Source organism: Hyperolius riggenbachi, chromosome 1 (assembly GCF_040937935.1).
Source record: "Hyperolius riggenbachi isolate aHypRig1 chromosome 1, aHypRig1.pri, whole genome shotgun sequence".
NCBI lineage: Eukaryota > Metazoa > Chordata > Amphibia > Anura > Hyperoliidae > Hyperolius > Hyperolius riggenbachi.
In genome coordinates, this window is record NC_090646.1 from 620,956,593 (window position 1) to 620,973,521 (window position 16,929).

General features: G+C 46.2%; 1 protein-coding gene across 2 annotated transcripts in view; it reads right to left on the bottom strand.

Annotated features, from left to right (window-relative positions):
- Window positions 1-10,381: 10,381 nt before the first annotated feature.
- The window catches only part of TTC33 (tetratricopeptide repeat domain 33), a 372,200-nt gene continuing 365,652 nt past the window's right edge, over window positions 10,382-16,929 (bottom strand). Inside the window, exon 5 of one of the 2 annotated variants that reach the window (XM_068250872.1) lies at window positions 10,382-15,256. In XM_068250872.1, coding sequence (XP_068106973.1) covers window positions 14,912-15,256 — 345 coding nt within the window. In that variant the 3' untranslated portion in view covers window positions 10,382-14,911. The remainder of the gene's footprint in view (window positions 15,257-16,929) is intronic. The other variant, XR_011023558.1, reaches the window with a different exon arrangement.

The following is a 16,929-nucleotide window of genomic DNA, read 5'->3' on the forward strand; positions in this document are numbered from 1 at the left end:
ACGAGATATAGATCAATTAATTTTGATAAGTAGCGATAAAGTTATTAGCGAATGAATGGGAGGTGAACATTGCTTGGATGCATAAGATTTTCGAAGCTGTAGGCTGAAGTGGTTAAATATTAGTTGTCCGCATATAGAATAGCAGTGCTGGCACCACCCATCCACATGGAAGCCAGAAAGCAGTAATTCGCTGGTTTCCAATCAAATTCCACATCACGTGTCCATTTGGACTACAGGTTGTCACCTGGGTATGCTTTACTGTCTGGCCCACAAAGACTTCTACATCATTTTATGTATACTCCGGCCCCCCAGCAGTCTTAAGTATGTTGACCTGGCCCTCGATCCAAAACGTTTGGGGACCCCTGCTCTAAACGCTTCCTGTAGGTGTCAATGAGAGTCTGGATTCTGGTTGAAGGTATTTTGGACCATTCCTCTTTTCCAAACATCTCTAGTTCATTCAGGTTTGATGGATTCCGAGCATGGACAGCTCTCTTTAACTCAGACCACAGATTTTCAATTATATATTTAGGTCTGGGGACTGAGATGGCCAATCCAGAATGTTGTACTTGTTCCTCTGCATGAATGCCTTAGTGGGTTTTGAGCAGTGTTGAGGGTTGTTGTCTTGTTGAAAGATCCAGCCCCGGTGCAGCTTCAGCTTTGTCACTGATTCCTGGACATTGGTCTCCAGAATCTGCTAATACTGAGTGGAATCCATGCGTCCCTCAACTTTCAAAAGATTCCCAGTCCCTGCATTATTTACTGTAGGTTGCTGTGTTCTTTTTTCTCCATGCATAATGCCCCTTGTTATGCCCAAATAACTCAATTTTAGTTTCATCAGTCCACAGCACCTTATTCCAAAATGAAGCTGGCTTGTCCAAATGTGCTTTAGCATGCCTCAAGCGGCTCTGTTTGTGCTGTGGGCGGAGAAAAGGCTTCCTCTGCATCACTCTAGCATACAGCATCTCCTTGTGTAAAGTAGAAGTCGACAGTTGAAATCTCTGAGACAGCTTTCTGTATCCTTCCCTAAACCATGATAATGAACAATCTTTGTCTTCAGGTCATTTGAGAGTTGTTTTGAGACCTCATGTTGCTACTTTTCAGAGAAAATAAAAAGAGGAGGGAAACTTACGATTGACCCCATTGGATTCACCTGTGTATGTAGATCAGGGGTCACTGAGCTTACCAAGCCAATTTGAGTTCCATTAATTAGTTCTAAAGGTTTTGGAATCAATAAAATGACAACAGTGGCCAAATTTATGCAACTGCCTAATTGTATTTAAAGAGGAGCTGTTAGGTATAAGGTCTCAGAGAAAATAAACACATATATCAGTAGCTAAAGATTGGCTGTACTTACATTACATATGCATTTCACTGTCCACGTTTGGATTTCACAGAATTTTTATATAGTATATGCAGAGAATGATGCTCCTGACAGCCCATGGCAGGTTCCATGTTTGTGAAGCCAAATGTGTCGTCATGTCCTGCCTGCTTCTGATCACAGAACAGCTCGTACAGAATAACACAGTGTGCAGTGAATATTAATGAGCCATGTGGCTAGGAACAATAGCGGACTCCTGCAGAGTACTCTTCCCGGAGATTTATCTGTGCTGTGAGTTTAGAAGCTGCTGAAACTTGATCCCGTCTTCTCCTTAGCAGCCGAGGGGAGGGCCCCAGAATGCTTTGCAGTATGGAATGCGGCTTGCGTCCTCCTTAGGAGCTTAGCTTTGGTGATAAGCACACATTAAATGTAAGAGAGATTTTTATCTTTAGTAATGTCTTTTTGGCTTCTGTCTAAACTGTTTAACACAGGAGAATAGAGGTTTAAATTAGCTTCTGCAGCCTGACAGTTACTCTTTAAACAATTACTGTGCACGTCCTGTAAATCCAATAAACTTCATTTCACTTCTCAAATATCAATGTGTGTGTCTCCTATATAATATATTTAACTTACATTTTTTATCGTAACAACCAATGATTTATACAGGAAAATCATGACGATTAACAAGGTTGCACAAATTTTCACATCCCACTGTAGCTACAGGTGCCCCTTAATACTGAGGATAGCTCTGGCTACCTAATACTAAGTATCGAGGTGGCACCAACTGAAGGGAGATCTAGTCAGCGGTATACCGAGGCCAGGGTAAATACACTCCGCTCAGGACTTTACATAGTTAAGGCAGGAGGAAGGTACATGGGGAGGGGAGGGAGCAGCCTTTCCATCATGAGGCGCCTGTAGGCACGTGCCTACAGTGTCTTATGGTAAATACAGCCCTGTTGCTCGCATTTCTCAAAACGCTGTAAAAGCATTTGTGTAATGAAATCAAATGTGAGTGTTTTCACATGAGCAATAAGCTTTCTTTCCCATCGCAAACGTGGGTCCTGCACCATTTTCAGAGCATTTGCGCTTCAATGTAAGGTATTGGAAAATCACAAATCACTTTAAAAGCGTTTTGAACATTGATTTTGTGGGCATTTTTCAAGCAAATTTACTTTAAAAGGCATTTAGTTCTGGGTCAGAGTGCACTTCACACAAAAAAAAGTATACAAAATTGCTTGAAAATAAAGCTCCTCTCAAAAATATCCCATGATAGTGTTGCCCGTCCACTTCTTCCATAATTCCAAAGATACAGAGGTTAGGATCCATAAGAACGGCAATACTACCAATCTGAGCCAATCTAGAAACCACTTGTGCCCAGAAGTGGCCATCATGATCTTTACATCTACAAGTGTAGCCACAAAAAACACCTGATCTGAAGTATAGTTCCCTGAATTGGAGGAAGGAAATTGTAGTAGTTGCCCCGCCGCCCACAATCTCAAAGGCCGCTCCCCTCTAGATATGCCCCTGTCAGACTTGCCACATTTAGGATAATCAGGATTTTCCTGTATGTTTTTAGTCCTCACGGTGACAAGAGTCCAATAAACTGGAGGCTAGATATGCACTCACCTAAAGGATTATTATAAACACCATACTAATACGGTGTTTGAACCCTTTCTCCTTCAGAAGAGCCTTAATTCTACGTGGCATTAATTCAACAAGGTGATTAATGCATTCTTTAGAAATGTTGGCCCATATTGATAGGATAGCATCTTGCAGTTGATGGAGATTTGTGGGATGCACATCCAGGGCACGAAGTTCCCGTTCCATCACATCCCAAAGATGCCCAATTGGGTTGAGATTTGGTGACTGTGGGGGTCATTTTAGTACAGTGAGCTCATTGTCATGTTCAAGAAACCAATTTGAAATGATTCAAGTTTTGTGACATGGTGCATTATCCTGCTGGAAGTAGCCATCAGAGGATGGGTACATGGTGGTTATAAAGGGATGGGCATGGTCAGAAACAATGCTCAGGTAGCCTGTGGCATTTAAAGGATGCCCAATTGGCACTAAGGGGCCTAAAGTGTGCCAAGAAAACATCCCCCACACCATTACACCACTACCACCAGCCTGTACAGTGGTAACAAGGCATGATGGACCCATGTTCTCATTCTGTTTATGCCAAATTCTGACTCTATTGAGACTCATCAGACTAGGCAACATTTTTCCAGACTTCAACTGTCCAATTTTGGTGAGCTTGTGCAAATTGTAGCCTATTTTTCCTATTTGTAGTGGAGATGAGTGGTACCCAGTGGGGTCTTCTGCTGTTGTAGCCCATCTGCCTCAAGGTTGTGCCTGTTGTGGCTTCACAAATGCTTTGCTGCATACCTCGGTTGTAGCGAGTGGTTATTTCAGTCAACGTTGCTCTTCTATCAGTTTGAATCAGTTGGCCCATTCTCCTCTGACCTCTAGCATCAACAAGGCATTTTCACCCACAAGACTGCCACATACTGGATGTTTTTTCCCTTTTAACACCATTCTTTGTAAACTCTAGAAATGATTGTGTGTGAAAATCCCAGTAACTGAGCAGATTGTGAAATACTCAGACCGGCCCATCTGGCACCAACAACCATGCCACGCTCAAAATTGCTTAAATCACCTTTCTTTCCCATTCTGACATTCAGTTTGGAGTTCAGGAGAGCCCTAAATGCTTTGAAGCAACTGCCATGTGATTGGTTGATTAGATAATCGCATTAATGAGAAATTGAACAGGTGTTTCTAATAATCCTTTAGGTGAGTGTAGAAGTGTATTAATCTGTTATTGGCCGCAGGAGAAGACAATTTAACTGACATATAAATATCTTTCCGGTCATCATCTTGTATTTGAATGTTGGCCTGACCCCATTTCTTGACCCCAGACTCTTCCTGACCAGCGGTCTCTGTACCCAGAAGATGGGTGTACAGATAAAAGATAGGCCCTTGGCCCCTTGTGTATTAAGAACCCCAATCGGGAAATCCATAATAGCAAGGATAGCAGTACCAAATTGAGCGCATAGGACAGGTGAGATTTTATACTGCAAAGGCACCAGGTGGGGCATTTACACTTGGGAAGGGGGACAGGCAGGCAGGTGGCGGTGTCGCTATGCCGATAGATCTAATTCTAATAAATCTAATGGAAATCGGCCTGCATTGTGTGAACAGCCAACCAATCTCTATCCGGTCACATTTGATCAGAGAGAGATCTGTCTCTTGGTTGATCTGCCCATCAATTTAGCATGAATCAGTTTCCGTTAGATAAGTGATATGACACGCATTCGAATAGATGGGGCTGACACACGATACCGGCACACGTATAGGCCCTCTGTGGCTTATCCTTCGTCACTTGCCGTAAATCTTCATTTGCTTAGCAACACACTTATTACAAAGTAGTTGTCTTTGGCAGCTTAGCTGTTTGAACACAAAGGCTATCAGCTAAAGCTTTCTGAACAAAGCATTAGGCTGTGTTCCCAGTCAGCAGGGATTCACCCTAATGTCGGAAATAGAAGTGATTAAAATGTAATTTTACCTTTTGTTGAGAAATAAGCAAAACTTTTAGCTCCACTTTATATAACTGTAGCAATTATGGCAGCTGGCTGGTATTATTATTTTAGACTGCTTACCTTGTATACTTTGAATGAAAAACGTTCGGCTGCTGCACAGAGATTGTGTAGCCTGGGGGTTCCTGTGCTCACTGCAGGTCACTCAGTTTGTGAAGGTGTGGAAATCAGACAACAGTTCCTGCTCTGTGACATGAATTATGATACTGTAAATGGGGGAAAGTACCTGGGCTATTTGTGTTGGCAACAAGAGCAACAGAGTACAGATTCCAGACTTAACAGTTTTGGAAATTGAAAATGGGTAAACTGCAATTACACAGCAATGTTTAGCTAAAGTAGCAGTTTCACTTCCAATATTAAAGTAACCCTGAATTGGAAACAAAAATGTTAGATACTTAGCTCAGTTCTTGGAAGGCTCTCAGTGGTCCAGAGGCTTCCTGGGTGTAACAGCGCAAAATGGCGTTAGAGATTTTACGGCACTATAGACCGCAATAGGAATTACGGCTATAGTGCCGCAACATTGACTTCTTTCCCCAGTGTCAATGTTGACCTGGAGGGGGAATAGTAATTAAAGCCGCCGGGACTTTTGCAGGAGCAGGGTGAGCCATCTTTCAGCTTTACCATGTGCCCAAATTTCACGGCACAATTTTTATATGCACATCTTCCTGGGTCCTTCTACAACACACCAAACCAGCGCTGGGTCCCTCTTTATCCTCTGTCTGTGAGCGCAGCAGTGGACAAGCGAATCAGAATCATTATATTTGCCAAGCATGACTGGGTCTGGACTGGGAATTGGGTTGGCACATAGAAGGACACAGGAAGGAAATAGGACACACAATATACAGCAGAGTAAACACAATATACAGTGTATAGTGCATAATATACTGCAGTGAGCACAGGATACATTGAGTATCCAGAGACAGTCAAACTGCAATCATTGTTGAGCAAAACTACAATTAGAGTGTAATTAACGGCCAGCGACCGAAACGTTGGCGGGAACAGGGGGGCATGAAGGGAGGGTGTAAAAAGAGTTCCGGAGGCTGACAGCGGAAGGGAAAAAATTGTTCCTGTGACTAGAGGTCCTGGTGGAGATGGACCGAAACTTCCGGCCTGATGGGAGACTACTGAAGAAGTTGTGGCCTGGGTGTGTGGAATGACAGCATGTATGGACTGTACATTGAGAAAACTGCTTGTGTACGAGTTTTTACCTCAGTAGAAATCTATTTCACCTGCTGGGTCGAATATGTATAGAGGGACCCAGTGCTGGAATGGTGGAATATAGAAGTATCCGGGATGCCTCTGGACTTTTCAGAGACTTCCCACTACTGAGGTAAATATATGACTTTTGGGTTTTATTTCACTTCAGGATTTCTTTAAAGAGAACCCGAGGCGGCAATTAAGAAATAAAAATAGATACTTACCTAAGAAGAGGGAAGACTGGATCCTCCAGAGGCTTACCACATCCTCCTGAAGACCACCGCTGCTGCCCCGGGACCCTCTTTATGATCGCTCCTCTTGGTGCACGAGCACGGTCGTACCACGCCCCTTCACCTGGTAGTATAACAGAGCTGCTCGTATACAAGTGGCTTCAAGCAGAATTTGGTCATTACTGTTTACGTTAGTTCTGGGGTGCCAGCGCTGGACTTGACCACTGTTCCTTTCTCTGTATAGGTATATAAATAAGCCGACACCCTATATTGATACACTCGTACAGGACTGATAGTGTCCGAGATCGTGGAACCTGAGATGCTCATCAGGGCATATGGGGGAACCTCAGGAGTATTCGTGAACTTATCTCCGTAAGTTGAAGTCCAATTGGAACATCTGAAAGGTCACCTGTAGCGAAGTATTCACCGTACTCATTAAATGTTATATATTTTACATCCAAGTGCTGTCTTTGAGTTATTTGTGTGTGCTTTGAAGCCACAATCCCACAATGAATAACTAGGCACTTTGTTTAACTAGTTTCACAAGTTTTGAGAATTATCAAGACATCATGAAAAAAATAATTTGAGAATCGGCTCCTAATGGAGTTGATGCGCAAAAGGCCAACAACATTGCACATTGCAACGGCAATGTTACTGGCCTGTACTGAACCTAGTAATGCTCGTTGCGCCGATAATGTTACCATAGCTAGGCACATAAACAGTGTACGCGCAGTACGGGGGTAGCGCATGCTGCACTACCACCACAGGTACACTGTTTATCACTATGGTAACGCCCTTGCGCTATTGGCGCAATGAGCAATACTAGATTCAGTACAGGCCGGTCACATCGTCGCCCCGGTGAGCAGTGCTATCGGCCTTTTCTGAATCAACCCCACAAGTTGTACTGTTAGCTACAATAACTGAAGCATATACATGTGCAGTTGTTTAAAAAAACATGTTTAATACTTGCATCTGCTTAGTGACCAGGAATTATACTCAGCCTTGATGCTGAACACAGCGCACCCCTGAGCCTTCACACCCAGCACGTCGCAGCACCTGTTCTTACACGTTTAAATACACGTAAATAGCTTAATAAGTAACTGAACTTGTAAAGTTAAGTTCAGTTATTCACATCTGCCCACATTCCTTATAAGCTGATTCTTTTACTTTTACCTTGGTAGCTTCCGTTCCTATATATAAAATAAAGGGATAGGGAACCAGTTACAGCCTGGCTGCGGTAGTAAGTATATAATCAAAAAAACTAGAGATGGGATGAAGAATCCATTGGATTCCTGGAATCTTTAAGATTTGGGACTTGAGTATTCAAATCCTACTCTCCATTTTCGCAATTCGAATCCAACAAATCCAGCAGTGACGACTGTCGACTGGTGAAGTTATACCGCAGTTGCCAGAGAAAGACCCAAATAAACGTGAGCGCAAAAGAGATAGAGACCGGCAGCCTCACAAGCTGCTGCTGCTGGAGAGAGCTCCGACACCTGGCAAGCTTCTACTGCTGAAGGAGAGACCTGCCACCTCACAAGCTGCTGGAGAGAGGCCCCGCCACCCGACAAGCTGCTGCTGGAGAGAGGCCCCGCCACCCGACAAGCTGCTGCTGGAGAGAGCCCCGCCACCTGACAAGCTGCTGCTGGAGAGAGGCCCCGCCACCCGACAAGCTGCTGCTGGAGAGAGCCCCGCCACCTGACAAGCTGCTGCTGCTGCTGGAGAGAGGCCCCGCCACCTGACAAGCTGCTGCTGGAGAGAGGCCCCGCCACCTGACAAGCTGCTGCTGGAGAGAGGCCCCGCCACCTGACAAGCTGCTGCTGGAGAGAGGCCCCGCCACCCGACAAGCTGCTGCTGGAGAGAGGCCCCGCCACCCGACAAGCTGCTGCTGGAGAGAGGCACGGTCACCCGACAAGCTGCTGCTGGAGAGAGCCCCGCCACCTGACAAGCTGCTGCTGGAGAGAGGCCCCGCCACCCGACAAGCTGCTGCTGGAGAGAGCCCCGCCACCTGACAAGCTGCTGCTGCTGCTGGAGAGAGCCCCTGCCACCTGACAAGCTGCTGGAGAGAGAGGCCCGCCACCTGACAAGCTGCTGGAGAGAGGCCCGCCACCTGACAAGCTGCTGCTGCTGGAGAGGCTCGCCACCTAACAAGCTGCTGCTGCTGCTGGAGAGAACCCCGCCACCTAACAAGCTGCTGCTGCTGGAGAGAGCCCCGCCACCTGACAAGCTGCTGCTGCTGGAGAGGCCCGCCACCTGACAAGCTGATGCTGCTGGAGAGAACCCAGCCACCTGACAAGTTGCTGCTTCTCCTGGAGAGAACCCCACAACCTGACCAGCTGCTGCTGCTGCTGGAGAGAGGCCTGCCACCTGACAAGCTGCTGCTGGAGAGAACCCCGCCACCTGACAAGCTGCTGCTGCTGGAGAGAGGCCCACCACCTGACCAGCTGATGCTGCTGAAGGAGAGAGGCCCGCCACCTGACAAGCTGCTGGAGAGGCCCGCCACCTAACAAGCTGCTGCTGCTGCTGCTGGAGAGAACCCCGCCACCTAACAAGCTGCTGCTGCTGGAGAGAACCCCGCCACCTGACAAGCTGCTGCTGGAGAGAACCCCACCACCTGACAAGCTGCTGCTGCGGGAGAGAGGCCCGCCACCTGTCAAGCTGCTGCTGCTGAAGGAGAGAGGCCCGCCACCTGACAAGCTGCTGCTGCTGCTGGAGAGAACCCCGCCACCTGACAGAGACAGACCTGCCAACTGACAAACTGCTGCTGGAGAGAGATCCACCACCTAACAAGCTGCTACTGGAGAGAGGGTCGCCACCTGACAAGCTGCTACTGGAGAGAGGCCCACCACCTGACAAGTTGATGCTGCTGGAGAGAGGCCCACCACCTGACAAGCTGATGCTGCTGGAGAGAGGCCCACCACCTGACAAGCTGATGCTGCTGGAGAGAGGCCCGCCACCTGACAAGTTGCTGCTGAAGGAGAGACTCGCCACCTGACAAGTTGCTGCTGAAGGAGATACCCGCCAACTGACAAGCTGCTGCTGACAGAGACAAACCTGCCAACTGACAAACTGCTGCTGGAGAGAGATCCACCACCTAACAAGCTGCTGCTAGAGAGACACCCGCCACCTGACAAGCTGCTGACAGAGAGAGACCACCACCTGACAAGCTGCTGACAGAGAGAGACCACCACCTGACAAGCTTCTGCTGCTGAAGGAGAAAGACCACCATCTGACAAGCTGCTGAAGGAGAGAGACCCGCCACCTGACAAGTTGCTGCTGGAGAATCACCTGCTTCCTGACAAGCTGCTGGAGAGAGATCCATCACCTAACAAGCTGCTGCTGGAGAGAGCTCTGACAAGCTGCTGCTGAAGGAGAGAGCCCCGCCAGCTGACATGCTGCTGCTGCTGAAGGAGAGGCTCGCAACCTGACAAGCTGCTGCTGCTGAAGGAGAGACTCGCCACCTGACAAGCTGCTGCTGCTGGAGAGAGACCCGCTACCTCACAAGCTGCTGCTGCTGACGGACAGAGACCCGCCACCTGACAATGTACTGCTAGAGTTGCAATCTGTGTTCTGCAAAGATATCCAGTGGAAGAGTAAAATCCAAATTTCAGGAACTGAAAGATAAACATTAACTATCGAAATTACCACTACTGCCTACAGCTTCACATTGAAGCCTTCTGACTGACAGAATCATTTCCCCATTCGGAGACAAGGATAGCCCAGCCTCAGATGAACCAGCTGTTGTTAGGAGTCCTGCATCAATTTGTAGTACAGCTCCTAGTCCAGGATCAGCAGATTCCTCTTACACAACGCCTGTTCAACAGCCCTCAGTTAAACGCAAAGCAGAACCAACTAGTACTAGTAGTAACCAATGGACTATGACAGGATTTCTTGACAAAAATCACCAAACACTATCCATAGTAGAAAGAAAAAAAAAAAAAAAAACATCTAACGGCAAGGATATGTCATCCCAACCAGGAAACACTTTGCAGAAAAGGTAATTCCAGAGATGTTCAAGTAAGAAAAAACAGAAGTTAAGAAACTTTTAGGGGAAAAAAGTTTATTGGAGTCACAACAGACATGTGGACATCAACATCTTTTGTCGATTAACTTAGTTTGACAATTTACTTCTGAGATGGAAACTTTGAGTATCATCACTTGTGCTTAGAAGGTATTCACTTTCCTTATGTTTTACGTACCAGCACTGGCAGAAAAAAAGTTGTGTGTTTCATGAGATAATAGTCGTAATGTGGTATTAACTTTACGACGCAGTCCCTTTAACCCCCTTACCGTTCCAATTCTGACGGCAAGGGGGCGGCGCAGCACTTTTTTTTTTTTTTTTAATCGTGTAGCGAGCCCAGAGCTCGCTACATGATAGCCACTGACAAGCGGCATCCCCCCTCCCACTTCGATCGCCTCCGGCGATCAGAGTAAGCAGGAAATCCCGTTCATAACAGGATTTCCTGCAGGGCTTGGCGACGGGGCGGGATGACTGGACGTCGGGACGCCAGAGGGAATCCTGATCCACCCCTAAGCGCTGCCTGGCATTGATTGGCCTGGCTGCGCAAGGGGTCTGGAGGGGGGGGGGGGCGGCGCGGCGGGTAGCGGCGAATCGGCGGCGATCAGGATATGCACGCAGCTAGCAAAGTGCTAGCTGCATGCAGTAAAAAAAATTGTGAAAATCGGCCCAGCGGGGCCGGAGAAATCCTTCTGCACAGGTTACCCCGAGCTGAGCTTGGGATAACCGGCAAGAAGGTTAAACACTTGCCATGCCTAGCTTATAGGTTTCAATCAGAAAAGATGGTTTACTGAACAAGAGTGAAATGAAGGAAATGATGGCATTCTGCCAGAGTACTGTGGGACATTACAAGGACTCTTAACCCCATGAAAGCCTTACAAGCCTTTCAAGTGAAGTTAAATCATCATTTGCTACAAGATAAACCAACTGGATGGAACTCCCAGCCACACATGTGCTCTCTCATGGAACAAATGCCAGCTGTTTACTATCTGCTTCAGACTTACATTTTCAGGTAGCTCTTAGTGCTTGGCAATAGACAATTATAGAAGTGATACTTATCCTTGATGTGCTCAATAGAGCTACTTTTGTGGCCAGTTCAAGCCAAATGAGTCTCAGAAATAATTCCTTTAGTATAGTACAATCCGGGCTCTACAAAACTTCAATCAACTGAAGGTTCCATACAGAGATTCAGAAATGATTTGCTCGCATTTATAATAAGATGCTAACAGTCTGTTGAGACTGAACATTTGTATGCTCTTGGTACTATACTGGATCCCCGGTTTAAAAGAAATGTATTTTCAAACACAGAAAACCTTGAGGAAGCTAAATTAACACTGGCCATTGAAATTTCAGATATTGATATGCAAGGAGATGCAATTGATCTACATTCTTTAGAACAAGGACTAGGAGATACCATTAAAAAAAACATCACCAACTGGCCAACATGAAGGACATAGTATGTGAAGTTACTATTTTCAATTGATGATACCATCTACCAGCACTAAGCCGAGTTACGGTTTATCTCCTGAGGATGAAATAAATGCCTACTGAGCAGAACCACTGCTTACCCCATCTTAATATCCTCAAACACTGGAAGGGGAATACAAAATATCTGAATTTTGAGGAAAATCTCTAAAAAGTTCCTAATCAAACCATCGTCAGCAGTAGCTTCAGGAAGACTATTCAGCACATCAGACATCATAGTTAATAAGAAACAAAGTAGGCTGGACCTAGAGCTAGTTCAAAAGCTAGTTTCATTAAATATGGTGGAACGTTTGGGGACCCCAGTGCTGTACAGATGCACAATGTCAGCAGTAGCTTCAGGAAGACTATTCAGCACATCAGACATCATAGTTAATAAGAAACAAAGTAGGCTGGACCTAGAGCTAGTTCAAAAGCTAGTTTCATTAAATATGGTCTAACGTTTGGGGACCCCAGTGCTGTACAGATGCACATCGTCAGCAGTAGCTTCAGGAAGACTATTCAGCACATCAGACATCATAGTTAATAAGAAACAAAGTAGGCTGGACCCAGAGCTAGTTCAAAAGCTAGTTTCATTAAATATGGTGGAACGTTTGGGGACCCCAGTGCTGTACAGATGCACTTCTAGGCCCTCAACATTTATACAGTGTTGAGTCTCCAAGCTGTCGTCCCAGTGATGGCATCACTGTGGGTGGCAACCATTACAGGTGTAATTACAGCCATAAAATGCTTTCCTGATAAGAACAGCTTCTGAGTGTGTGTGGGATAGATAAAAAAGGTCAATAGTTCATATATTTTTGCTCTGGGACAAGGAACAACTGTGTCATTGAGCAGAGTCAATAATACATTAAATTTACTTTTTAAGTTTTTAAACATAAAATAAAACTGTGGGATATCTAAGAAAGAATAGGATAGATACAATTGTTTATCTCAGTTTATTTTCATTGTTGGTTCAATTTAAAGCGTACCTAAAGGGGAAAAGTGCCCCAGGTCATATTTACCTCAGGAGGGGGGAACTTTTGGATCCTAAAGAGGCTTCCCCCGTCCTCCTCAGCAGAGGGAATCCAGCACTGGCTCCTGTGCAGGGGCACTAGCAGCTTTCCCTTGGGCTCTGGCAAAAATAGTCTAGCCTGATTGTGTCTGCTCTTCTGCATCGGCGCCAGACTTGGCTATTTCCACCAGAGGCGGAGCGGAAAGCCACTGGTGCACCTACATGCAGCTGCATGTGTGACTGTTTTCTTTTTGGGAAGACTGCCAGCACTAGAATGGAGGGATGGGGCAAGCCTCATTAGGATACAGAGGCTTCCCCCTCCCGAGGTAAATATCTTACTATCTTATTTTTTTTTATTATTTAGGGCAAAAGTGAACCAGAGACAAAGCACCCTCATGTATTTTACCATATACTGTATATCAGTGGGAACATTAGAGAAAACACCTACCTTGCTCTCTGTTTCGTCCTTCACTGCTCAGCCTGCTTGTTATCAGCCCTGATAAAATCCCCGACTGAGCATTCAGTCTGGCTTTGCTCAGGAATCATTATAGCTGAGTCTGTCTTCTCTGATGTATTTTCAAGCCCAAGCCTGCCCCCTGCTGGCTCTGCTTTCCCCTTTCTGTATACTTGCAGCATCACAGAGAGCAGTGATGAGATGGGAGGAGCTGCTAATGTAAGGGTATATTGAAAAACTTTTTTTTTTAAAATCTATATTTGTTAGTCATAAGAGGTTTTTATAATAATAATAATAATAATATGCTTTTCTGATGAACTGTGTTTTGCGTGGAGTTTTATTAAAAAAAAAACCCACAAAAAACGGCACACCAGAGCGGCGAAAATACCAGGTATAGTATTTCTTTTGGAAAATCTATTGGGGGATATGTTTATGTTGTGCCAAAGCGTTCATTTCTGGTTTTCTTTAACCTCCCTAGCGTTCTGGACAGACGCTAGAGGGCACTGCTCAGGCCCCGCTGGGCCGATTTGAATAATTTTTTTAAAAAACATGCAGCAAGCACTTTGCTTGCTGCGTGTCCTACCCGATCGCCGCCGCACCGCCGCTACCCAACGCGAAAGAGGCCCCCCCCGCAGACCCCGTGCGCAGCCTAGCTAATAGCCGCCAGGCTGTGCTTTGGGGTGGATCGGGAGTCCCTGTGACATCACGACGTCGATGACGTCACTCCGTCCGTCGCCATGGCGATGGGGGAAGCCCTAAAGGAAATCCCGTTCAGAACGGGATTTCCTTATGGGCGTGATCGCTGGCGGCGATCGGAAGGGTGGTAGGGAGTCAGCAGCAAGGGGAGAATCATGTAGCTAGCGCTAGGCTAGCTACATGATATAAAAAAAAAAAAATCGGGAGAAAAAAACGCCCAGCAGGTTAAATGGCTCACACTCAATTCCTGTGAACTTCAAAGTCCAACACCTTTATGTAAACACACTTCTACTGTAATGCAGGGATGATGGAAAATGTAGTCTGGCATGTATTGGACCTACACACTTTGCATCACACCACTCCAGGGAACATAGGAAGCATGCTTTACTGCAGTAAACAAGCACATTTGGCCCATGAAACAGACGTTATTTCCTCCATTTTGCTTCTGTACCCCAGGGATGGCCAGTGATATGCTAAACCTTCCGAGTGGTTGATAATTTTATGCAAATTTACCTATCTTGGAGATGCACCAATCAAATGCAGCAGCTGGAATTACTGGCATCTTACTGGCCATCCCCACTGTATACTCTGTTTACTTATCAACCTGTTGCTATTAAAATTTTCCTTTGCCAGCTTTGGATATAATTAGGCTTTATCTATAGACTCACTTACATAAATTTCCACACAAAAAAATACAACTTTGCATTATACTCTCTAAGCCCAATCCTGGTAAAGTTCAAACTCATTGCATACTGTCTATACACCATCATTGGACTTTTAATATTGTAACACAAGCAATAATAGTGTTCAGCTTTTACCGGCTTGGGACTGCCCATTTTACAAATGCTGGTCCTTGATTTGTTGTTTCAGGTTACTGCATATCATAACTCTTTGTGTGTTATTAAAACATCTCAAACACATTAGGTGCTATATTATCGAGCTTTGATGTAAGAGGCAGACTCAGCAGACGTGGCGGTGGTGGCGTCGTTTTGCTTTTTACGCTGGCACGTCACACTTCCTGAAGAGGAAACTAGGACGGAAGTATCCCTGGAGGCCATTTTCTGCCTCTGTGATATGGCATCACAGGCCGCCACCACCTCATCACTCTCAAAGTCATAGTCCGGGATTGAATCAATCGAGGTGTCTGGGTTCGGAGTCTCCTCTTCTTCCACTTGTCTCTTCTGCTGGAGAAGTTGCCGAGCCCAGTTCAAGTCTTCTTCCCATAGTTCTGGGTGTGAGGGACACAGGTGAAGACCAATCTGGAAACTTCGTATGGCCTACAGATAGGAAGGAATAGACAAAGCACATTAATAATGGACAATGGAAAGAAGCTTGCTAAAGTTATAAAGGTGCCCATGCATCACTCGATATTGCGGCCCGATCAACTTTCTGATTTGATCATCTTGAATTGAGATGAGACGCCAATCATCCAGTGAAGTACTCACTGCTGGACAGGAAGTACATCACTGAGATTCCTGGTTATTCCCTTCATATTCCCATCGTCCGCGTACGCGGGCCGCACCACTGCCGCCAACATCTATGCGTCGCCCATTGACTTACATTACTTCCGCCAGTGCTGTGCCACAATTAACTTCTGTCCAGAATCAAATTAAAGGATCGATCGGACATGCTAGAAAATCTCTTCCAACAAATACTTGATCAGCTGCGTGACAGCAACGGTGTTCAATGTCTTGATGACCATCGTACCTCAGCCGGTATTTCTCCAAATCTAAAGTGCCCCCCCCATGTGCAGCGTAAGTCTCACCCATCTGCCCCAACCACTCCTGGCCTCTACTGTGTCCGACGTCAACGTGAGCGCCAGTACCACGTAGAACTGAGGCATGTTGCACCTGGCAGTGTTGTCCCCAGAATTTTTTTCCAGCCGGGTGGCATGAAATAGTAGCCGGGTGGCATGAAAAATTAGCCGGGTGGGGCAATATGAAAAATGCAGGGCCGGGGCTTCTGTGCGCAACCTTGCTTCTAGTATAGGAGGAGGTGAGCCGATGGCAGCCGGGTGCCCATCAAAACTAGCCGGGTGGAGCACCCGGCTAAAAGAGCCTGGGGAGAACACTGCCTGGTGCCATGTGGTAGAGGCACTCGCGGTATCAACAAACACCGGAAGAGGCCAACAGTTGAGACTTTACTGAGCATGTGGACAGGCGTGGGGGGACACTTTGATACTTAGGGAGCAGACAGGCAGGTGGCAGAGTCGCTAAGCCAATTTGTGATACACTTTATGCATCGGAAATTAGTGTGGGGTTTAAGCGCGGGGAACAGATCCCTCTCTGATCAGATTCAGTCACAGAGGCATCTGCCCCATGGTCGAGCTGCCCATACATCAATTGAACATATATAGTCAGAAGTTTGTCTGCAGTGGAGTTGAATAAGGAAATAAGGAAGAGAATCTCTTGTACGCGCTGCTACTGACAACTGACAGTAACAATGAGCATATTGCTGAGATACGGCAAGATGACATGGGGCCCTGTACACTGCAGGAGAGGGACATAATGACAGGGCTAATAAATCACCAGATCTACTGTTGTTTGTTCCAATGATGAAGGTGTTAGTGTGTGATAAATAAAATGGCAGGCGTGGTCACATACTATACACCATGAGCACCTTTTCAGATACACTTGGTTTGTTTTTTTAAATGATAAATTAACTGCCATTGGGCTTTCAAAGTTTAACTGACTCTCTGGCACAGAATTTCAGGCATGGACCCCACCCACATTACATGCCAAATTCTCTTCACACGCAAATATAGGCAGGGCCAGACTTCTGCAAAGGCCGAAGCCAGGGGCCCCTGCTGCCCAACAAGTGGGGGCGGACTTGGGGGATATGGGATGCTGGATGTGGCAGATGGGGAGCAATGCCTGGTCACGTGCTGTGGGAGGGGGTGTGGCAGAGGTCAGACCTGGCAGTTATGTAAACTGCTAAATGTCTTTATTTG